Source organism: Xiphophorus couchianus, chromosome 6 (genome assembly GCF_001444195.1).
Source record: "Xiphophorus couchianus chromosome 6, X_couchianus-1.0, whole genome shotgun sequence".
Taxonomy (NCBI): Eukaryota; Metazoa; Chordata; class Actinopteri; order Cyprinodontiformes; family Poeciliidae; genus Xiphophorus; species Xiphophorus couchianus.
The window spans coordinates 5,143,849-5,169,035 of record NC_040233.1 but is presented as its reverse complement, the minus strand read 5'-3'; the positions used below and the strand labels follow the sequence as shown (position 1 = coordinate 5,169,035).

The 25,187-nt window shown below is 40.3% G+C and overlaps 1 protein-coding gene across 1 annotated transcript; it reads right to left on the bottom strand.

The window, feature by feature from the left end:
* Positions 1-1,956: 1,956 nt before the first annotated feature.
* Positions 1,957-23,142, bottom strand: LOC114145910 (angiopoietin-related protein 1-like). Its single transcript, XM_028019587.1, has 5 exons — positions 22,839-23,142; positions 12,217-13,052; positions 8,945-9,138; positions 7,050-7,320; positions 1,957-4,235 (listed from the first exon to the last, which is right to left on the bottom strand). Exons 2-5 carry the CDS (start codon positions 13,013-13,015, stop codon positions 4,048-4,050), a joined length of 1,452 nt encoding a protein of 483 aa, XP_027875388.1. The 5' UTR covers positions 13,016-13,052; positions 22,839-23,142; the 3' UTR covers positions 1,957-4,047.
* Between the last annotated feature and the right edge of the window lie 2,045 nt (positions 23,143-25,187).

Sequence of the window (25,187 nt, the reverse complement as noted above, 5' to 3'; positions counted from 1 at the left end):
TATTCTGTGCCTCTCTGGCCGTGTTTATGTCTTCTCAGAGAAGTGATGAAGGTTATACCCTTTCCTTCAAATGGTTCTTCCCCGAGAGTGTTTGACTCACTTTGTGTACAGATTGACTCATACCTACCTGCACCCAATTTTGATCCAGCTCTAGGACTGAGGGAGCACAAACTTGTACCTCACTTTTCAGCAGGATTTCATTCCAGCTGGATATTTCACCACTTTTCTTATTAAAAACATTTGGTTTCTGGAATGTATGGGTTTTTTTTTAAGTATAGCTTACAAATTTTCAGTAGGGTTTAGGTCAGACCCAATCAAGTTAGTTAATGTTGATTTTTGAAGCAGGGGATTCTTTCCTTACTAACTTCCTTTTTGTCCACGGTAATGTAATATTTCTCTCACCGTGGACTGTGTGAGTAGTTCTTCCAGTGGCTTCTAGTCTGTATTTGGATGAAAACTTGGTACTACTTGGGTTGTTCTTGAAAATCCTAACCAATTGTCTTGAGAGTGACATTTTGGGTCGGCTGGTTGAGACGTGGACTTAACTCCCAACTGGATGGCATTGAGTCCCTTTGGTAAACTTACGTTGGGCGTCCTGAATGGCTTTTGCAAAGCTTGCAGATGTATAACAAGAATGTATACACACATTTAAATGAGATGTGGTATTGCATCATTTTACAGTTATGTTCAATAAATTGCAGTCTACGTTCCAATGAGACTCATTTGTCAGATGAAAGATACCCTTTAAAAATAACCTTCCCACAGGTGCTAAACATACTTTATTTTTTATAAATTTAACTTGTATTTTACTATTGTACTGTTTTGGTTGAAGATGAGTTCTGAGAGTTGTTTCTGCTTTTACATCCTACGGCAGGCTCCTTGAACTAGCCTTAGTCAATTGTTATGCCCCTGATTTACTAAGCTAGGTAGCTGCGGCTAAGTAGCTATTAGCTAATGTATTGTAACTGCAAACCCCTTGGGTTTTTCAGAAACAATACAGTAGGGTTTAGGCCAAACTGTCACACGCAAAGCCATTAGCTAACCATCCAGGTTAGCTAAAGCCTAAGTAGCCATTAGCTAAGTAGCCAGTAGTGGCTACTTAGTTAATGGCTAAGTAGCCACTACAGTCACTAACACAATAAACATTGCATTAGTTTTTTACTAAGCTATGTAGCCACTATTTTACTATTTTAGTTGGAGATGAGTGCTGAGTTGTTTCTGCTTTTACATCCTGCAGCAGGCTAGTTGATAATATTTGATTTTGATGAAGACTGAGTAAAAGCTTTTCTCGCCGCCATGGAGAGGAACATTATGTGCATGTGCGAACTGAAAACATGTCATGTGCCGAGAACAGAGGCCAAACAGGCGTGATTGCATTTTGTGTCTGTTTCTTGCACAAAGTTGTTTTTCAGAGGAGAGTGAGTCACCGCTCTCAGCTTTTATTGTGCTTCAGTTTTAGGAAAATGATGCAACTGCTAATAGTGCTTGCGTTTTTCCATAAACATGCTTCGGTGACCTAATGAATCTGACTAGAGTTCTTATAGAGTGTTTTGTTGCTTTGTTAAGAGGCTTACATCGCTGGGTGTGAGATCTCTTGTGGTCGGCGTTTAGGTCTATTTGCAGATCTGCTTGCCTTTAATGTGTTTTATGCAGTTCTGATGTTCAACATGGACTCGACGATTTATCTTTTCCGTCTGCTGGCGTGATTCCCCCTGAAAGGCTTCCAACTGATCGCTGCACGGGGACCCATGACTTAATCCATGCGAGATCTCTCCACCAAAAGTCAAAGAGATCCTCCCCTGAGGGGAAAGAATGTATTAAAAGGCAGGATTCAGGGGTGGCATGTAGGCTACTGTGAAGAAAGAAAAAAAAAAACATGGAAATTTGGACTGATTCCATTCCCATTCATCTTCCTCCTCTCTCTTCCTCCCTCCATCCAGTCTGGTTTTTTAAATTTTTTTCTTCAGAAATGTGTTTTCCGTTGTCTGTCCCAGCGCTTAAAACTCTCAATTTGCCTGGTACGCATATTTTTCCATCTCCAAAACCACGCAAAGCAAGACTTAATTCCACCTCCCCCACACTCCCTCGCCCTCCTCTCAACAACGCTTGCCGTTCCCAGAGTCATACTGAACTTTAATCAAAGTCCGAACGAGAAAAACACACAAGAACAATTTCCATATGAGCGCGCACACTTTGAGAATGATTGTTCTATTTACAGCAGGAGGAAACGGCTCCTGTTTTTCTACGGGATCGTTTCCTGCTCTCAAAGGACACCTGGCCCTATTTCACTGTTATGATAACTTAATTGTAAGCATAAATTATACGTTCCGGTCATCTGCACTCGGACAAAGTACATTAACATGCAGCGGAAAGGTTGTTTTAAGGGTAGGGATCTCAATTAAAAACATTGTGAAATTAAAATGTGCTGCTTCAGGAAAAGTGTGTGTAGTTTATCTGTGCAGCTTTCAACACAGTGTATTTTCCAGCTCTTTGTACCTGAAGCTAAGTAAAAGCGGAAACTCTTGTTAGCACCAGACGTTTACCTTGGTGAGGTAGGTGAAGTTGCATTTGGATCATGTGACGTTAGTACCAGTAAAGCTATGGACTTGAATACTCTCTGAAATATCTTTAGCCTTTTAACATGCAGGGCCTTGGAAGGTTATTCATACTCTTTCAACTTTTTCACATTTTGTCAAGCAACAACCACAAACTTTGTATTTTACATGGTTTCCATGTTGTTTTTTTTTAAAACCAATAAATATCTATCAATTCTTTTTTACAAAGTAGCTCCAACTCAGTCACCTTAGATGGTGGTACAGTCGGTAGCATCAGCTGCCTTTCCATTACAATAGTCCTCTGATGTCGAAAAACACAATTTCGCAACTGCGGCGTTTTCATGAAATAAGACGAGCGATTGAAATCACACACAAATATTTCACGGGATAAGTCATTGCAAAACATACTGCACCATCATCCTCCAACCACTTCCTGTCGTCTTCTTACCATTTTCCGCCAACAGCGACATCCGGTTGTTGATCACACGACTCAGTTTTGCGAAACACACTTACTTCAATACGGCTGAAAAACCACCTCATCCTAGCGCAAGAAATGTTTTTAACGGAAAACTCGGTTCTTTTCTAAATTATCGTGTGGATTTTCGTAACTACAATTTGCGCGATTTTACAGTCAGTGCGGCTGTTGCCTTGAGGACAGAAAGACTTGGGTTCAAATCCCAGTCTTGGGTTTTTCTGCACTGAGCTCTGCCTGTGTGGATTGTCCCAGAGTCCAACTCCTATAGTCCAGAAATATGACAGTTGGGCCAGTTCCCTGTAACTTATTAAATAAATTGGCATCCTGTCTTGGGTGTACCAAGCCTCTCGCCCAATAATCACTGGCAAGGACAAGTGGGTTTAAATGATTGATGAATGGAGGATGTGTTTTAAAGTAAATTTTTTGTGTTTTCCTAATTGGTCTGGACTTTGACTGGGACATCCTAACACATCCCTTTGTACCTCTGGCTACAAATTTAGTGATGTTCTACCAGAAGATGGACAATACATCAATAAAATTTGCACTGGTTTCTGCCGCAGCTGATGTTTGGCACTGGTCAAAAAATCTTCCACATTTGACTTTTATGTATAGATGTCAGAGTAAACGGAGCTCAAAACAAATGGTTGCTACATTTTTAAGTTTTTAATTTGTAAGTAATATGAAAACCGTGTATTCTTTTCCTACATTACAACTATTAGATGTACTACTTTGATTTATGAAAACAAACATGTCGAAGTTTGTGGTTGTGGCATCACACAAAATGCTAAAAAGTTCAAGAACTCGTAACTTTTTGTCGCTTTACAAAGTTATGTGTGATACAGATTCGTGCCACCTAAATCCCCGTATGGGCAGAGTTTTGCGTCTGTTCCCGCAAACCGATGCTCGGCCTCTTTCCGTTGGCTGAGTTTGTCCGTCCGCGATCGACCTCTCGCTGCAGATGTACCGTATAGCGCAGCAACTTAAACAGTGAGTCTTGAATGTGACGGCCCAGCAGCCTCAGTCTATGGGCCGGATCAGCATGCGGACAGACTTCATGGAGTAGAAACCCCCGCCGTAGTCGGCCCAGAAGATGCCGTCCTGGAATTTGCTGCGGTACACTCCTCCGGTGTACCAGACACCGTTGAGGTTGGCTTGGCCACAGGCGTTGTACCACCAGCCTCCTTTATGGAAATGGGCACAGTTACCTGTTATGGGTTAAAGGGAATCAGGAGGAAGAAAAAGTTAATGGGCAAGAGGGTTTGTTTGATAAAATGTTTTACAAAAAGTCAGCAGAAAAACTACGTTTCTTTCAAAGAAGAAAGTTGCCTTGATAAGATGTCTAAAATCCAACGTTGCGCTCCTTCACTAATCTGACCTCTATTTGTGGAGCTTGTGGGGATCAACAGTGTTGACTGAGGTCAAGCATGGCTGAGTCCCAAAGAGTCAAACACAATTTGGGTCAAACACAAAACACAGCATAAAGAGCTTATTTACTTTACGCTGACAGCAAATAATCTCCTTGTCACCTCGAGCGCTTTGGCATGCGTTCAGCGCTGGATGAAAAAGGGTCATGGATCTGAGTGAGAGATCATTGTTTGTTTTCCAAAGGAAGTGAAGGCTTCGCTGAAGGCTTCCTGGGATTCCAGGCGAGCGGGGGCCCCGAACCACGACGTTTAGGGTCCGTGTAGAAAAACAGGAGCAGAACTTCAATGCTTCTCCACTGTTTTCCACAATAAACAACCCTACCTCCATGTTAGAGTGCTGAAATATAAATTACAACCGAATACAGTAATTTACGAAGCGTTTGTGATCAGTACAATTACAAGTTGATTTTATTTATTTATTCTTTTTATCTGAATAGTTTACTGGAATTTGTGCTTTGTGGACTTTTTGGAGTGTTCTTGTTCATTTTCAGTACATATTTTATCTGCTTCTATCAATGATCTGCCTGCAGATGAAAAGTTGTATGAAGCCAATCCCAATGTGGTGGAGATATTCAGCTTCATAAATATCAATCGCCGAGATCAAAGTAAAAATGCATTGTCGAGGCTGTCCTCCTCGGTGGACAATTATTTGAAAATGAGTTTATGTAGAGTTTGTGAAAGGTACGTTAAGCGTGATTTGCAGAAATCAGTAGAAATAGCTCAAATTTCTTTATAAAACAAAACTTGTGTGTAGGCAAAAGAAAACGTCTTAGCACAGAAAAGAAAAAAATTCTCATGAAGTCCTTTTTATCTGTTTTAATTTTTCTGACTTTACATGCTTGGCGAGTCATAAAATTCTGGTTCATAATCCAGACTGCCAAACTGGCACTTCAAAATCAAACTAATTTAAACAAGGACTTCACCAAGCTTAACAAAATATGTTTTGATGCCAACATGTTTCAGCTTAAGTCTTTAAAAGTCTCAAGAATTCAAAAACATGCCATGGTTGTCTATGGAGGACCTAAAAAAGAACAACAAACTAGTGTTCTGGTCATTTAAGTAGAATATTCATTCAAAGGTTCTATCAGTTTAGGTTTCTTTAGTCAGTTATTATTTAAGTTGGCTTGGAACCAATATCTGCAATAAATGTGTGTATTTGAAATTGTTAAGATTACTTTGATAACTTTTAGACCCTCCCAATAATTTAAGAGATTAAGAACTCTTTGGAGAGCATAAAAACTGCTCGCCGACAATGACTACCATTGGTTTTAGCTGTCCAGTTGACAGCATAACATGCTAAATCGTAAAGTTTCACATGACACGTAAAAGAAAAAAAGGATGTAGTGCTTTGCTACTAATTACCAACACGAAGACAGCTAGATAAGATCTAAGGGTGTCTCATTTTACAGGTCAGTGAAAAGTTTTAAAAAGGGAGTGAGAAGTAAGAGGTTCAGCTGTGCTAGCTTGACTTTGACATCTTTACATGTAGATGTGCTGCAGAATTTGGTTCAGTTAAAACTAATAAAGCAAGCCGGACTCCAGCTCTCTGACAAGATCATCAGCAGAGCAGCTGTTTAAATTAGCTAATCAACCGCCGCTGTGCTCAGACGACCACTTATTAATAATCGCAAAATAAAACATCAGGCCTGAAAACATAAAACTATAAAGGACTGAATGTTCTGTTCTTTGTGTTTGAAATGCTCACGTCTTTTGGTGTTGAATTCTCATGTACTCGTGGACAGTGATGTCAGTAACGCGCTACAAAGTAACGCTTTACTGACGTCGGACCACATTTTTCAGTAACGAGTAATCTAACGCGTTGCTTTTTCAAATCCAGTAATCAGATTAAAGTTACTTATCCAAATCACTGTGCGTTACTGCGTGTAACTATTTTCTTCTGGAATTTAATTTTATCTCCTCTACCCGTCTTGGAGTGACCGCCATTTCTATGCGACAGCAGCAGCTGATCGCCGTGACAGAAATGCAAACGATGGAGGGAGGAGAGAGATGTGCGTTTTGTTGCTGTAAAAACAGAAACTATTTTGAATTTCTGTTGCCACGTCCGACTATTAACGAATTTGGACTTGTTTTTTCTAAAGTCGCTTGCAAATTGAATGAGTCACGGGTTGGGGTTTCTAGGGCTCGTTTTTGAACGTTGCTCATTTGGGCTTGGACATAAGCAGAGACACATAATCAGCCCCAGAATTTGCATGACATCCAGTTAGTTTTAGTCAGACTCTCCCTGTCCATCATTTCCCGGATGATGGTTAATGTCAAGGTAATATATTTGCTTTGAATGACGTCGAGTTTTTGCGTTGCCCTCCAAAAAACTGCAAACATCGAGACCAATATGAACAGCGCAATAAACGTAAAAAACAGTTTTTGAGTTGTTCTTCAACAGTTTTCCTGCTTTTTTCCTCCCTTTGCTGAGGCGCAGCGCACAAAATTAATAACACCCACATGTCCAGGTTTCATTTGGTTAACAGAACTGTTCTGCAGCGCGGCCATGGGTGGCAAGTCAAAGCATCGTCTTTGACGAGATGCAATCAGTAAAATGCAACGCTTCTATAAAGAAGACATCCCAGAGTGACCGACCTGAGAAGGCGTCCTTGTCTCGATCCAGAGCGGTGAACTGTTTGCCGTTGTGGCTGCTGAGGGAGTCCCCCGCGTTGCCCTGGTAGGTGCCCAGCCGCAGGCGGTAGCCCTCGCTCTCGGGCTCCAGGTGGAAGCTGTTGTACTGCGCGTACACCTTCTTGTCCATCCAGTCCTCCATCTCCACCAGGAGCTTGTAGTCTCCCTGCCTCCCCAGCTTGTAGATAGCCTCAAGGCCGAGCCAGTACTCCCCGTCTATGTTGCCAAAGCCGCTCTGGATCAAAGGAAGATTACAGGGACGGTTACAATGAGATCACAGGAAATAACGCGTGTTGTGTATTCATCCGGGTCCCCGAGGAGTTTGGAAAGACGGTGATTATCTGGGAACATAAAACTTCTTGTGGAAGAGTTTTGGTTGTGCTTCTGTAATTCAGGAGAACTTCAAAGAGCAAAGAACACATGGTGACAAAAGATTACCACCTTAACCTATGAAATTTAGAAGAAAGCAATGCTGAAGAGTTTATGAAATAAAATAAGCGCCTGTATTCAGAATTCTGATACTGGGTCATGAAGCCAAGCGGTTTTGAACGTAGATGATAAAACATACCCCAAGCTTTTAGCAATGTCGAACTATTAAATTCATTATCCAGATCACGTGTCAGAAAGGCCCGGTCAAAGCCCAAACCCAAATTCAATTGAGAATCTGGGACAAAACTGAAAATTGTTATTTATAAATGGACTCCTTCTAATCTAACTGAGCTTGAACAATTTTGGAAAGAATGGGTACACTGCAAAAACACAAAATCTTAAGGCATTTTGGAAAAGTTTCTAGTGCAAATATCTTAGTACACTGAAAAATAGACAAAACTAACTTCACCAGTAACTTCTCGTCAAGATATACAGTCTGATTTTAAGTAAATAATTCCTTAAGATGAATAAAAAAGAACAAGTCCCACTGGCAGATTACTTCATGCATAACATGGGACAAATGCCTTGTTTTAAGTGAAATAATCAAAGCAAGTTCCAACAGCTTGCTTATTTCAAGTACATCAAGATATTTGCACTAGAAACTAGACCAAAAATACTTGGTAAGATTTTGTGTTTTTACAGTGCAAAACATTAATTGTGGAGAAATGCAAATCCACTAGAGGATCAATTTTCGATAAAATTGATCCTCTTCCTTCAACTTCAGAATCATCCATAACTTTATATAGTTAGGTTTATCTTTTTTTTATGTCCATCACATTCAATTTCTATTAAATCTTGTTAACCTCTACGGTTATAATGTGGCAAAAATGTGAGAAAGTTCAAAAACACCAACGCCTTGCACCAGTCTCAAAAACACTCCACTTGGAAAAAAAAAAAAAAGAAAAGTTGAGGTTTATGAATGTGGACGAATTGTGAGCCAGCAGATGATGAATGAAATAGGATTTCAGCATGGTTCAGTGTGTGTGCGTGTGTGTGTGTGTGTGTGTGAGATGGTTACGGTTTTGGTCTTGTGGTAGAGTGCAGAGACAATTCAGCGTTGAGGAGAGCAATTTAGCTGCCAGTTACCAGCGCATGATGCTGGCCAGACTGAGTGGAACGCTGGATTGTTGCAGCTGTCAGCAGCGGTGTACTCCTCATTCTCACAGAGCCTCTATATGCTCACTGTGCTGGGCCACGCAGTGGGGAGGCTCTATAGTAGAAGTGGTTTTGGAAAGACGTGAAACATGCCTTTCTCATTGGGACGGCTACAGTTTCATGATGGGAATCTCAAAACATTGTGTTTTATGGTAACAGAAGGACTTGAGACCTGAAGGTAATTATCTCAAAGACCCCACGGCTCCCTAGGAAAGCTCAAATAACAGCAGAGCTGTTATTTTTGAAAGAGTTGGAGGAAGTACTGCTGTCATCACCTTGTAGCTATCCCAGTTCCTGAAGAAGTTCACTGATCCATCTCTCCGGCACTGGATAACCGTCCAACCTCCGTTGTCTATATCCTGTTCACACCAGGCTTGCACCGGCCTCTCCGCCTCATCTGGTTTGATCAGATACATGCCGCTGGTGCTGTGGCCGGCCTCCTGCGCCTCCTGGCAGTCTCTGAACGGGCCTGAAGGAAAAGCATGATAAGAGAGAGGGGGAGCAGGCGGTGAAGGACAGGATCCAGCTGGAAAATGGACGACGTGACTAACAATCTGACAGTGAACTGAAGAGTCATCGGTCTTGTCCAGAAACTTTGTAAATGTTTACATAAAGGCAAAGAGCAAGCGAAAGGCGAAGAGTTTAAAACGTACTTTAAAAAACTGTGCATCTAAGGGAATACATGCTAGGCTTACTGGCCTGCTTTAGCTAGTAAGCCTAGCTAGAGCAGCTATAGTGAATTGTACTGATTTAGCTGGTTTGGCTAGTAAGGCTAGTTAAAATAGCTAGGCTTACTAGCTAGCTGTACAGAACTATGAGGTTCTATGACACAGAATCTCTCAGCTTTAGCCAGTAAGCCTAGCTAAAACAGGCTAAAGTAAAACAGAATCAAAGCAGCCGTTTCCTTCATTTTATTACATTTTAAAACATTAAGCAATTTATAGAGTGAGCCTTTAACAAACATTTTCTATGCCAGATAGAAAACAATAATCTTAAAATTTGACAAATATTTGACAGTTTATCGTTAGCCTCATAACAATTCTCCTACTAGCTCAGGAGCTACATTTTAACTTGGCTAAAATGTAGCACTACTTCAGTGTCATTTGTTACGTCTCTCTTGTAGCTTGAAGTATTTTATTTCAAACTCTGTGTATTCTCTCATATACAGGTTTGTGAATAAACTCTATTGGAGTGAGCATCAGGCCTTTTCTCTCACACAGCCCAAGTAAAGTTCACTCCAAATAAAGGAAAGTGCTAGCATGCTAGCAAAACATTTTCTTACAATGCCGTTTGGTTTTGATCATCCTGATTGCAATGAATATTTACATAAACAATCTAAAAATACCCGTAACTGTTTTGTTTCACGGGTCAAATGTTTATTTCCCTCCAAATGAACCAATGTGTTTAATGGACAAACATACAATTTAGTTGTGCCAAACCCTGGGACATGTTCCTGTGTGTGTGTATCTGCAACTTTAATCTGGGGTTTTATGTTTCCTTTTTAATAATGGCTTCTTTCTCCCTGAGCAGCATTTTAGACCAGGCAGCTGCACAACTTTTTACAGTGTAAATAAAAACTCTCTCATACCTTACCAACTCTCTCATGTTTAATTTTGAACACGTCTAACTCAAAGCACAGACTCTCATTTGTTGCAAGCTTACAAAGCCCTGGCATCATCAACCTGGTCTTTGTGAACTGTGCCATATAACGTTTGGACTTTGAAGAAATTAATAAAGAAATGTTTTATTGTTGTATGGTTGCAAAGGAAAATACTGTTGATGTTTGACTGACCGAAACGAGAATGTGTCGTCAGACATTGACAGCAGTTGTTATTGATTGAATAATGGTTGTATGTCTTCTTACAGTGTGCGGGTAAACAACTATTGTAAATATCACTCTGAACAGCGGAAAGTGCATGCACTCTTCCATAGTGTTTGTATCTGGTCATTCTTAACACCTCTGTATGAGTAGAATTATCTCCAAGGTCTTGATCACCCTCAGATAGATACCGTTTTTGGTGGCGCTACACTATAAACTCACCTTGTCAAAATGCTCTAAATGTAACAGACATGTTGTGCATATGAATGGCAGTAAGGCCTTTTGATTACAATTGGTCAAAGGAGACCTAGTACTTCAAGATAACCCGGAAAGGCCTCCAGTGTTTGTGAGAGAAAACAAAATGTACACTTTGACAACACTGCTAGACAACTCTAAGCTTTACACATTTTATAGTTTTTCTGCTTCTATTTTTTTTTTTTAGCATTAATAACATCTCACTTTTCTAATACTCACCCCCTCAAACCTCAACCATACCCAAAAATCCATGGAAAATCTGGCACCTCTGAAATTTCAGCAAGAACACTCAAAGCTGGCTATTTACCATTTACATGTGGCTGCTGCAGATCTACAAAGTTATACTTGTTTACGATTTTCTCTAAGAACAGACCTCTCTCTAATATCTCTCTAATAAGATATGACTCCCCCTCCCTCTCCCTCCGCTATGATGACAAACAGCTACAAATAGATTCATATAGCTGTGCGTAGTGAGTTTGTTCGAAGGGTAAGCAACTCCTATGTAATTATTTATTTATACTACTGTTAAACTTTACGGCCTCTTGCGTACGCTGAACATGCCTCGGCTCTTGCGGTAACCAGCCGAGACTCCCATCATGCCCGCCTGGCTTTTGTCTGAGCCTCACGCAATGGAACAGTCTCGCAAACGGATCATTTGCCAACATAGCTGTCCTGAAATCCTTCACACTTTATTATTCTTGGGCAAAGCCAATGTGAGCACGTCAAAAACTTTCTGTCAATGAGCAAAATCCAGCTGGTCGACCCTGTCTTTCCCTTGGTAAAGGTTTCCTTGGTCGACTCGGATTGTACAACATTTGTGTTTCCATTCTGGTCTGTGTGCTTTCTGTTGCGCATGAAGCAGAGTTTCAGCTGATTTTGCACATTTTTAACCTTTTGGAACGAGGCTGCTGGTCCATCTACAGCTGCAGCCTTAGAGCGTGATGTTGTTATTATTGGCCTTTCAAAGTAATGACTGTTGTACATTTCGCCATGACAGGACTGTCTTGGACCCACAACGGCTATTGTAGACAGAGAAGGAAAACAAGGAGAACATTTTCACCAAAAAATTCTGGAATTTTCTAGAAAACAAAAAGTAAATATCTGAGCTCCAAAAATCTAAATTTGCCAGAGAAAACATGGAAATTTATGAGTTTCAAAAGTTACTTTTTTTTTTAACCTCAAATAATTTCAAAAATGTCTTGAAACTCAGAAATTGCTTTGGTTTTTCAAGAAATGACTGAGATTAATCTCAAAATTTCATATTTTTTTTCTAGCAAAATATTGACTTTTCAATCTCAGAAATCTTCCAGAGCGTTTCTGAGATTAATCTCCAAGTTTCTGAGTTTTTGGTGGAAATGTACTCTTCCTTTTTTTTTTTTCTTTCTACAATGGCCCTACTACATTGTCATATGGATCTGACCGTGCAACAGAATCTAGGAATGAAGAAGAAGAAACGGACAATCGCCCACTCACCCTCCGTGCTGAAGTTTCTCTCAGATTTCGGGACCTCGAGCGTACTGCTCGTGGGGGTTGACCCGGAGCGAGAGCCCCTATCCGGGCCAAATCCTCTGGTGTTTCGACTCTGGATCTCATTGGTGAACCGTGGCACGCTGACCGGAATGTTCTCAGGTACCACCTGCACCAGTGGGGGTCCTATAGGTGGCTGTTCATGGCGCTGACTGTGCATCTGCATGCAGTGCTCCTCTAGCGTTCCGATCAGCACCGACTGATTGTTCACAATTGCAGACAGCGCTGCATATTTGGCCTCCAGCTCCTTGTACCGGGACGTCAACCGCAGTGACTCAGAGGTGGCGTTAAGGATGCGCGTCTCCAGCTGGGCCAGCTCCAGTGAGTTATCCCTCTTCCTTATAATCTCATGCAGCAGCTGCATGTACAGCTGAGTCACTCTGGAGTTCATGTTTCTGCTCTCCTTCCTCAATAGCTTCATCTCATTCACCAGGTTGCCGTCCACATCCACCACAAGCTTCAGAGTCTCCATCTCTCGACGCTGTTTGGACAGAAGGTCGCGCACCGCCGCTACATCCAGCCGCGTCACTCGGTCTTTGTCGGTGGAGTAGCCCCGGGTGGCGCAGATGGGGCCCGTAATCTTTTGCTCCGGGACCAAGAAAGTGTAGGAGCACTTCTTGTTTTCTTCGGCAGCCCCCGGAGCTCTTCGTATCCTCGACAGGATGGGGTTCCTCGCCAGGGCTTGACCATTGCTCCAGAGAGACAAACCCAACAGGAGGGAAAGGGTCCACATCTCAAGTCCCATGGTTGCTCCTCTTGCTATAGCCAATCAACCAGAAGATCTGTAAAATTACCACAAAAAAAAGAAAAAAAGAAATGACGAAATGAAAATCTGTTTTGTGTATTTCAGCAAATACCCCTGCACCAACAACACAACAAAGTTGTCTATCTCCAACTTTACAGCCTCTCACTATCTTTCACAAGATTCATTTTTACATAATACATCAAAAACGAATAGGATCCATGTATATACTATCTGTGCTAAGTTGCTCTTTGCTGTTTCGCGGGGGATCGGTACCCATCTTGTTGAACAAATTCAGACACGTACAAGACAAACGAAGTTTCATGCACTTGAAACAACTGAACTCATGCATTTTTGAGCCAGGAGAAAAAAACCAGAATACTGAGACAAAAGCGATACTGAAAAAGGGAGAGCATGCAAACTTCAATGAACCACTGCTGTTGAATCTTTTGCAGATCTCTGTCAAATCTGTAACCTTCTGAAGCAAAATAAAAGCACTTTGCTCCCAATGTTTTGACTTGCATGTCACCTTAGTGCTAGCACACATGGATTAGGGTAGGGTTAGGGTTAGGGTTAGAAAACATGTTAACTCAAACTACTTCCTGTTGTCTTCTTCTTTGTGGTTTGCGCCAGTGACTTGATCGCGTGACTTGTGTGATGCATAAAAGCATTTAAAATAGCAGTTTTTCTTAAATAAACCAGTTGTGATGCAGTAAAAAGAAATAAATAAATCACCGCCAAAAGTTTTTGTCAAAAGCTTTTTTGTTTGTTTTTAAATGAACGCATTTTCTTGAAACAAATGTATTTTCAAAATATGAAATTGTGCAGTTATATAAGTGGAAACGCAGCTACCGAGACAGACAAATAAATTTACAGTTTGGTTCAGAACAATTTAGATAGGCCATGCATGTTTTTTTTCTATTATTATTATTATTATTATTATTATTATTATTCTGAGAAAAAAATCTGTGTACCCACAAAAAAGAAAAGTCAATGTGGACTGGAAAAACATACAAATTTCATGCTGAAGGCATAAAATTTGGCTGCTATGCATTAAAATTGATTTTATTTGCATACCGCGTACAGCAACGGATAATTTCCTGACATATCAGCTATATGCTTTAAAACAGAACCCAGTTTATAAATTGTTCTAGTTAGTCAATTCCCTAACTGTTTAAAATTTAGAAGAAAAAACATAATCATTTCCTTCTTATTAAACTCCTTCATCCATGGATGCACAGGTATAATCAATATGAGGATTTTCCGGGATACTGAAAGAAAATATGAAACATGAAAAGACTGGATCACTGGCAACTACTGACATAAACAAGTTTTAATACAACCACTACAACAGTAGTCAAGGTTTCCTTTGCATTTAGGTATTGACCATATATTAATGCTACAGTGAGCACATTATGCCTGAACCAACAAAGTGACCCAGTTGCTGCTTTGTTGTTCTGTGCCTATTTGTTCTGACTATAAAATGGTTCCATCTGTCACAGACACTTTTTTTTACAACTTCTGATTTTCCATGCTTTTCTGATTACTTATAATCTGCTGTGAGTAAATGTAGTTCTATGATTGCAATATACAGTATATTATCAACCAGCAGGAGGTCATTTAGAGTTACGGAGCCTTACAAAACAGCAGCGGTCCCATCGTTAAGCAAAGGGAAAAGTTTTATTTCCAACTTCATTAAAACTACGATGCTTCTATAATTTGGTCCGTTACATAACACATATTAAAACTCAGAGAAAAAAAATTTAATTACATTTTTTTTTCCCCCTTTCATTTTCCCTCCTTCTGGGATCATTTTTTTGGTCTTGTTTTCCACCAGCCCTGAGCCCAGGATCACAGTGTGTTGCTCACTTCCTCAAAAAGGACAAACTACTAAAAGACCACTGCAAAAAAAAAACCCAAACAACTAGCAAATCAATTAATAATTACCATTTAAAGACTTGGTTAATCTTCTCTAGTAATATTCCCATCCAATCTTCTTGCTACTATCTGTTCCATATTTGGTTTTTGCATTTTCTTCAGTAGAACTGGTTCTAAATTACATTCCTGCAATTGAAAGCTAATAGTGATATGTGTGACCATTTTGAAAATATATATATATATATCAAATAACTAAATATTATTTCCAACATATATTAGAGGTCCTAAGTTATTATACAATGAAATAACTAAATAAAACTCATGCATTTTGTTTTGTGTTTAGCTTTCAGTCCTCAAGAATATATTGGAAATAATTTACACTGTTCTAATGTCTCACAAGAAAAACATAAACATCTGATTGGTCAATCACTGCAGACCAATCACCATTTTAGAGGCAAAATATACATTTAAAATATTTACTAAAGATTTAAATAATTGAAAATGATTATTTTTGTTATTCATGGTAAATGTAAATTAATTAATTTGATGTATGCATCTCCAAATGTGTTCACATTCCTACTTTTTAAATTGCTGAAATGTGGCACTCGTGGAGTTCCGTACATAGGCGTGGACAGTTACGATTATAGTTAGGAAGAAAATAACTGTAACTTAAAAGCCAGACCTGTGTTTTTCTTCACCAACCGGCCTACATGAACAAAAATATCCTTGACAATGATTTATTAGCTGGATGTTCCAGTTTTGTGTCTTGTCAGAGGCCTTATTGATAAAAAAAAATTGAGTGGAAGGAAACAAGTGATAGAAAAAAAGTGCAAAAGTAACAGCACTTAACAGCAATCCAAAAAGTCCAATTGAGTTTGGACTGCAGCTGGAGGCACCACACACAGATGCATCCAGAACATGCGCCGTTACATTCCTGGAGTTAAGCCACGCCTGAACTAAAGACAACATTAAGAGCCGCTTACCTGGGCTAAAGAGAAGGAATGGACTGTTGCTCAGTGGCTCAAAAATCCTCTTTTCAGATGCAAGTAAATTTTGCATTACGTTTGGAAAAGCCCCAGAGTTTGGAGGAAGAGTGAAGACAAACAGAATCCAAGTTTCTTTCGGTCCAGTGGAAAATTTCCACAGCCAGTGATTTGTCATCTGCTGGTGTTGCTCCACTGTGTTTTATCAAGGCTAATGTCAACGCAACCTCTACCAGAGCACTTCATGCTTCCTTCTGCTGATGAGCTTCATGGAGGTCCAGATTTCACTTTCCAGCAGGACCTGGTACCGGACCAAACTCCCAAAGGTACCAATTGCTGCTTGAGTGACCCTGGAGGTAATGTCCTCGATTGACCTGAACCCCAAAGAAGAATCTAGGGAGTATTGTCAACCTATCGCCTGTAAGCCATAATCATTAAAATGAGAAGAAAAGAACATCTAAATCAGTTCACTGAGTCTACTGAATCTGCATCTGTAAAGTTTTACTTTTTGAACCGTATTTCTTGAATAAATTAACTTCTACATAATATTTGGTTCTTCTGGGTAAAATTTTGGTGACGTGTGTAAACTGCATAATTTTTTATCAGTAACATATCTGAGTAAAAGGCTAGTTTGCAGTATTATATAAAATCAACTCTTTTTTTTAGCTTTACATCATGTTATAATGTTATTCCCTCATCAAAAACAGAGCTGGAGTGTTGCATTGATTCTTTCATTTATGTTTGAAAAAAAAATCCTTTCATCTCCCATGGCAACCATTCAGCTGGGCAAAACACCTGGGTAGACCGTGCTCCGCCTTCGACGCGCTTCCGCCTCGCAGAGCAACCTTCCCCCGCCTTTCCTCCACTCAGCCCCTTCAGACTAGCCAGCAGCAATTAGCAAACACCTGGCTATGACTTCCTGAAGTCATCACAACGGAAAGAACAGAATACTTTAAAGAGACAGATGCCCTATTTCAAGACATTATATTACAAAGTTAAATTTCATTTAAGTCATATTTATATATATATATACAGTATATATACTGTATATATGGTATATCAACTGCAGTTAACATAGTTACTTGATTGTGCTATAAAATGGAACTATGCCTGGAAAACACATAGGCCTAATAGCGCCTCTTTAATGACTTTTCCCTTAAATTATCTGACATCGTTAGACCACACGATAGACTGTTGACGTTTTGTTTTTTTCCTCTATCCCGTCTGCAGTGCAAAAGGAGAGTTGTTTGGCGTAAATCAGAAGGAGCGTCCACAGAACCGTAAACACGAGAGTTCTGTTTGACAATGAAGCGAGAGAGCACTGAAATAAAGCAACATTTTTGGGCTTTTCAAAGCAAACTTTGAAAGATGTCCAGGTGGTCTCGGACTTTGCGTCCACCAGGCAGGAGCTGCCCCCTGCTTCTGCAGCCCGGTTGTTCCCTGTGTTATCCTAATAACTCATATTTTCAATGCGTTCCCAATTGGCTCCTATTTCATAAATGGACCTGACCACTTCTATATCAGGTGTCGTGTTGATGTCTGGTTTTAATGTTTCTGTAGACCTCACCGCTCAGACCTCTCACACAATTCCCTCACAGCCCTCCAGTCTACCTGCACTGGCTCATGCGGAGCAGTAGGAAAAGTATTCCTCTGGAGGTCTGGAAAAAGGATTTCACTTAATATTTAAAATAATCCACAGAGGACTGAGCCAACGTGTCAAGAGATGGAGCTAAAATATCTTCTAATGAGCACGAGGTGACGGGCCCTGATGGATTCACGAGGTGCAGAAATGTGTCGGCACAAGGAGTACATCATTTTGATTGGGCTAATTTTCACGCAGTGGTAACACAAGAAGAGGGACTTGGTGTGTTTGAGGAATAACAGCAGAAACAGAGATTCAGACATTTTAAGGAATGTCTCGGTGAAGCCTGTTTTTGTAAAGAAAGCTGATCTTTTCATCGTATTGGTTTGGACAGGAACTGGAATAAAGAAGGGAAGGTGAGAGATCCTCCTGGCCATGGGTCCATAATGATGAACCAAAGTCAGGCTAAACCAGAATGCAGCGTGGTGGACATGCCAGTCCGTCACAGGGAAACACAGAGACACCCTGGTCAGACAATGATGTACACATACACTCATAATGGTGTTTTCACACCTGATGGTCCAGTACGCTCAGTTTGATTTATTACATTTTCAGCTGGTCCGGTTCGCACTGTACTGTACTGTGTGTCAAATGATCCAAAGCCTTTGAGAAAGCTGTTTGCTCCCTCTCCTCTGGTGGCGCTGCACCGAAAACCGAAGGAAACAACAGGAAAACCTCAGAAGAAAACCTGAGCAAAACTTCCTTCTTGACAAAATGTAGACACAAATGGACTAGTGTCAGAGTTTAGCATTTGTAGGATTTATCATTTGCTTATGGCAAGAGACCACGAGCCATTTCTCCCTTTAGCGCTAGATTTGTTTGTTTGTTTTGGTTGTATTCACCCAGAATGCCCTGCACTATAGTTCGCTTCTTGTTTGTGGACCATCCGCCCGTCCGCTTGTATCCACATATGCATTCAAACCGCGCCAGAGTTCACTTCAGTCGAAAAGAAGGCTAGGTTTTCAGGGGGACCGGAGTTGACTTTCCAGAGTTCAACTGTGCATTCACAAACAGACTTTCTAGACAAATGAACTAGAGTTTAGCTAAAGCAGACTAAACAGGGCTGGTGAGAGCGCACCCTAAAAGGGACCAGTTAGCCTAACAGTCATGTTTTTGGACTGTGGGAGAACGCCCGAGTGCCCAGAGAATCCACACATACACTGGGAGGACATGCAGACTCCCTGCAGTAAGACCACAGTCAAAGAAACGTATCCTGGTGGATTAGCTGAAACTGCTGCTCCTGCAGATTACTATTTTTGTACCATTTGTCACGGAAATAATAAGCTTGACTCGTTCTGAAGTTCAGTGTTTTATTGATCCCAGATCTCTACGAGCCGGCATATGTTTTTAATGAATAGATTTTTCAACAACACTGTTGCTCTCTGAAGCCAGAGTTTTAGCTTTGCCATGTGGAACAAACTGCAGTTCGAATTAATTGTGAATCGTAAACGACATGAGCACAAAGTAACGGTTGCTCAAGAGAAAACGAGTCACACGTCAAGAGCCGCCCTGCGACAACTTGGCACTGTCGCGCAGTTATTATTTGCAGCAAAGTCCTTTCTTTCACCCCCCGTTTCTCTGTAACCGCAGGTCAGCCTGCTTTAAAAGTCAAAGCAAAAAGTCTGAGAACATTGGCACGTCTGCATGACTCCAGCCGCTCAGTATGAATCTCACAGGCCCCCACTCTGACAGCGGTGACAGTGTTTACATAGAGGCTCTTTAGCCAGGGCTGTAAATCTCATCTGCGGTTATTAGTCCCAAGTTTCCCTCGTTCACAATGTGCAAGACCTCATCAAGTTTATTACAAAGCAGACTGCATATAATGACTTAATAAATGGTTAATTTCCTGTGTTTTTCTTTCTCTGTTCTCAGAGTTGGACATCACCAGCAGTCACACAGGGGTCAATGAACGAGTATTCACACAAAAGTATTGGCAAAAATAATTTTTGCCACTTTACAGCCGCAGACTTCAACCGGTCTTATTGGGATGGACCTCAGTACCTAAGTAGTAAATAAAAGCCAATTGTATCAGCAGTGGTGGGCTAACTAAAAAGTACTAATCATAAACTCTAGATCCGCTAAAGCAAAAGCAGTAAACCAACACGCTATTTAGCTGAAGCTAAAGCTAAAGCAGTACACTAACATGGTATTAAGCAGAAGCTGATGCCAACGCACTGCATCAGCATGGTATTTAGCAAAAGTTAATGCTCAAGCAGTAGAACAGCAGGCTATTTAGCTGAAGCTACTACTAAGGCAGTACACTAACATAGTGTTTACCAGAAGCTGATGCTAACACACTACATCAACATGTTATTTAATAGATGTTAATGCTACAGCAATAAACCAGCAGGCTATTTATTTGAAGCTAATGCTAAAGCCGTTCACTAACATGGTATTAAGCAGAAGCTGATGCTAACGCTCTACTTCAACACAGTTTTGTCAGACCGCTAATGCTGAAGCACTGCACGAACAAGGTATTTAGCAGAAGCTAATGCAAGAGAGCTAAATTAAACCACGATGATAGTCGCCACGTGTCAATGGCACAACATATGTTACTACATAGCATATCATCCTCAGTAGGGCCAGATTTTTGATCAGGAAGCACGCAGGACATCATTATATTTAAAATGTTTACTATAGCACAGGGAAACATTCTGGGTACAGAATGAATTCCAGCTTATTCAAATGAAAGTTCACAAAACAGCCAAACAAATTAGCGCTCTAAAATTCATTCAGGAAAAATATTTTAAGGGAAGCTAAAGTGCGATAAAGGTTTTCAAAGTTAGCAAAACGCGAAACTGCTAACCAAAGAAATTTGCTCCGCTATTAGCGTATAGCAAAATAGCAGAAGCGTGTAGTGTTAAGGAAATATGGATATTGTTGAGTGTTTAATATGGCTAATCTCATGCCATGTGCGTTTAAGAGATAAACATTCCTATTTGGACAAATGTTAAGCAGAGATAAACATTCTCCTGGCAGGGCTGTAACTTAGAGCAGCCATAAAATACTATTCTCTTGAAAGGCTTTAAATTAGCAGGCCATAAAGAATATCTTCCCCTGCTTAGAGGTCAGAGGTTGGGGGGTTTCCCAGGAGCTCTGAGCTGCATCTTGGAAACATCTATGTTTAATTTCGGATACACCTTTTAAATATTGTTTGTGATAAGGCAAAGATTCAAATCTTTGGAGAAGCTGACTGCAGAGGAGCAAGATAGGTTTTGTGAAATTAACTTATAACTTTAACAACTAAAATGACTCTTGAGTTTGGTCATTAAAACTTAGGGGAAGGTTTACGTTTTTCCAAGGTGGCTCTCGGTTGGTCAACAGGAGGAACGCCTTCGTTGCATAAATTAAAATACGGAAACACCTCTTTGGTATAAGATGACGTGTAAAGAGAAAGAGAGAGAGTTTTTTCCATTTTTCTCCACGTGGGCGCCTTTGTCTGTCTCTGTGTTTGTGTGTGTCTGTCTCCTTTGTGTGTCTGTTATTTTGTGATAAAATGCATATCTCTGTACCTCTGCAGCTTTGTTAACTGATTCATGCGTTGCTTTGTATGAATTAAACTCTGTGATCTGTGACGTCAACACGCCTTGTTTAGTTTCGTTTTACAGCTGCCCGCTGCTCGCCGAGAGGATCCAGGGCTTTTAAGGAAGAGACGAGCCAAACGTTTTGTTCAAAGTTTTAATAAATAATTCTTCCTTTACAGTAGGTATAGTATTAGTGTAATGTTGATATTGTTCTGTGAAAACCTCATAGGTTTGTTAGAGAACTGCCAAGGTACATAGCAGATAAATTAGGAATAAAGTTGTGGAGACGTTTGAAGCAGGTTTAGGTACTGAAACAATATCCCAAACTTTGAAATTCTTACAGAGCTTTAAACAGAATTGGCTGTAGATGACAGGGAAGCTTAGTCAGAATTAGTTGGAAGACGAGTGGAGCTACGTGTTGGGCCATGTTGAACGAAAACCATTCAGGAGGAAAGCAACCAACATACAGCCAGAGCTATAATGGAATCATTTAGAACAAGCCACATCCATGTGTAAGAATAGCCTAATCAAAGTCCAGACTTAAGTACAATTGAGAATATTTTTTTGCAAAAAAAGAATTCAGGGAAGAATTGTCTAGAAGTTTGCAAAGATGGTAGAGACATTCCACAAAGGATTTTTACAGTGAAATGTGCTTTACAAAATCCCGACTCGGAGAAGCTGAATACAAAAGCAAGCCGCACTTTACAGATTCGTATTTGTGACAAAATAGTCTAAGCAACATTTTCTTCACAACTGTGTGCCACTTTTTTGTCTGCGTATCCCATCAAAATCTCCTCACACCCCCAAAAAATATGCACTGAGGTTTGTGGTTGTGATATGACTGCATCTGAAAAAGATTCAAGGAGAATGAAAACTTTTTCCACACACTTCACAGGGAACCATCAGTCCTGCTTTACTGTGACCAGTTTTCAAAGATCGGGTTGATAAAGAGCCACACAGTGCGAAGACGAAACCACCTTCTGCTGGAAAACAAGCATAACTCAAACATATTGTTAATTTAAAAACAATTTTTTTTAAATCTGCATTTTTCCAGTCAAGCTGTGTTGTGGCTTTTTCTAAGGACCTGTGCATTTCAGAGCGCTGTGCCAGTCTGCCCTCAAGCGCTGGTGCCACTGATTAGGCCCGTCTGCTGAGGAGGCAACATGATACACAGACTTTCTATGTGCTTAATATGATGAAGGGCTTTATGTAAGGCCTGCATTGGTAATAAAAAAAACTCATCCACAGATCCTAAATGTCACCAAATATCCACAGTGTGATGCATTCTTGGAAATTTGTGACTAACTTGCCACAAAATTGATAGGAAAAATAATAAAAATCGCAAAAGTATTGCGGCAAAGCTCACATAAAACAACTGATGAGACATTATAAAAGTAAAAATGACAAACTGGGGATTAGAAGTGGTTTTAAATGCTGAAGAAAAAAACTCATTTCCATTAGTTTTTAATTGATTTAATTCCTAAGACTTTGCTTTATTGTCGACTGAGGCGAAGTTGAAGTAGCCCATCATAAGTTGAATAGAGTGGAAGAAATGTCAAATGGCTTCAAGCTGAATAAACACTGCTAATTTTAGCTCCTGTGTTATAAGCTGCAGCTGGATGACCCATTAAGTCTCTTTCTTATTCATTCTTTAGACTAAGTAGGGGTTTTTTTTCCACCTTTCAGAATGACGTGAATGAGAACTACTGATACAATACACCCGAGTTGAAAAGAAGAAGCAAAAGAGAAAAAAAAAAGAAGACATTTTTAGAAATAACCAGAAGCAACAACTTCCCCACCTGTGTCAGTGAGTTCAGTCAGTGGTGTCTCAGTAGCGCGCCTCCACCAGGTTCATTCTGCGCCTCCTCGCCCCTCGCTGCTTTCATTTGCCTCCAGCTTCCACAGAGACTGAGGGCCCACGGCAGCCGCAGCCCACTGGTACGGAGCGGCGGAGGGTGGTCCATGCACAGAAAAGAAGGGAGGCTGATGGAGAGGTTTTCCTTGCAGCCGTCTCGGCCCTCCCCCTCTTCCTCTTCTGATGTCATGTGAAGTTTAAGAGGGGATGATGGATGTTTTCACAGCAAATGAAAGAGAGGTGAATCCAACTTGGGGAAGTGAGCAGCAAAGACACTCACACACACACACGCACGCACGCACACACACACACACACAGACTTTACGTTAGTGTGTTTCTGTTCCTTTTAGCAATCGGATCATGGTTGTTTACAGTGTTTCCACTCACATGACGCTCCTTTTGTCAAATTCCATCCAGTAGACGTGGGCATATCGATCCAAAATATCGATAATATTAACACCATGTCGATATCCGTATTGTCACCATAGTTTCAGATACAGTCTTGAAATTTTATTTAATTTTGTATTGGAGTTGCTCACAATTACCTGAAAACAGATTCTGGAAACAGGTGGAAGAAGTTGCTTTGGTTCCTCAGACGAGACCAAAATGAAACGTTTTGCATTTTCTTCACTGAAACTAACAAATAAATAAAAACTGTGACTAAAAACAATAACTGGAACTACAACATGCATTCATTAAACTGACTAAAACATAATGAAATTATTGATATAATAATTCTTTGTTTTGTGTTCGTGAATCTATTTATTAGCCTTTTCGGACTGATGTGATATAGGGTTTTTTTTTTGTTTGTTTTTCTTTAACACAAACAGTTTTGCGTTAAAACGTAATTTGACGTCAACTGTCGTGAAATTACGTCACTCCACGCGCCTCTTGATGGCTACGCTACGCTAGTTCGCAAAAATGGCGACAGCAGTCAGTTGGTTGTTCAAATTGAAAATATTTTCAATCATGACCCAATTGACGTCTACATAACCACAATACAATATTTTGACCTTATCGATTTCTGCACCTGGAAATGAGCCAAAGCATGTAAAAACTAAAACTACTAATATAAGTAATAAAAACGAAACTAAAAATTAACAATATTTAACTAATAAAAACTAGCAAAAACACTTTAAAAGTAAACTGAATTAGACAAACAAAAATTCACTACAACTAAAACTAAAATAATGGAGGAAAAAAAAAAAACCAAACTATTCGGACCTTGGTGTCGGAGTGTTTTCACTGTAACATCTCTCTGTGACCTGCGGAGGCTAATGCTCCGTTTCCGTCTTTCACAGACATACACACACTTTCACAGACATACACACACTTTCACAGACATACACACACTCACCTGTCAGCTTCATTCATGTGACTCTCTCTCTCTCTCTCTCTCTCAGTCGTCTTTCTCACTCCTCCCTTACAAATCTGTTTCCTATCAGCTCTAATCTAATTCCGGCTTCATTCCGGGCATCCAGTAGCTCCGGCATACTGTTGGGAGGGATTGCGTGGGTGTGCGTGTGTGCGTGTATTTTGGATGTCGGAACGTTTCTCTTGTGTTCACGGATTATGAAGGATGTCTGTGTCTCTCGCAGCAGTCCAAGAACTGTTGGCAGCTGTGTTTGTTTGGTTATGGAGACAATATGCGTGCTGGAGGAACAAAAACAAAAACAAAACCATAACCCTTCAGCTAAATGCTGCGGATGGAGGAGGAAGGCTCAGGCTTTGAAGATGCGGGGGGATTCTCTGCGTGGGGACATTTTCCAATCCAGCATGTGGGAGAAGAACGGTGGTTCTGATCAGCATTGTGGCAGCGCATCATTCAGAGAGAGGAGTGCATTTATTTAAAGCACTAATGAACAAAATTATTCTGGCTTTTCTGTTCTGTTTACATTTATTATCATTCCTAAGTAGTGACTTGTCCTTTCTTTGGAAATCGTAAACAATTTATTGATTGTCTGAAGAAGAAAAAAAATTGCTTTTCACAATAAGAACTCAAGTGTCGGACTGAAAGAGAAAGAAATCTTTTTCAGTGAGCTCCTCCTTGTGGTTAAAGTACTTTACTACCTAAATGTCGACGATAGACATTAAAGGGGCAGTATTGTGTATTTCCCAAGTACATGCATACTGTACAGTGCTATTATATACCATAACCAAGTAACAACGTCACCTTCGGTTATTATACGAATGTTTTATATATCCAATTTGGCCTAAAAGAAATTTTACTCCCTGATTTAACGCCTTGAAATTGGGCCTCCGTCTCTCTCCTGCTCTTGTTGAAACTCCGCCT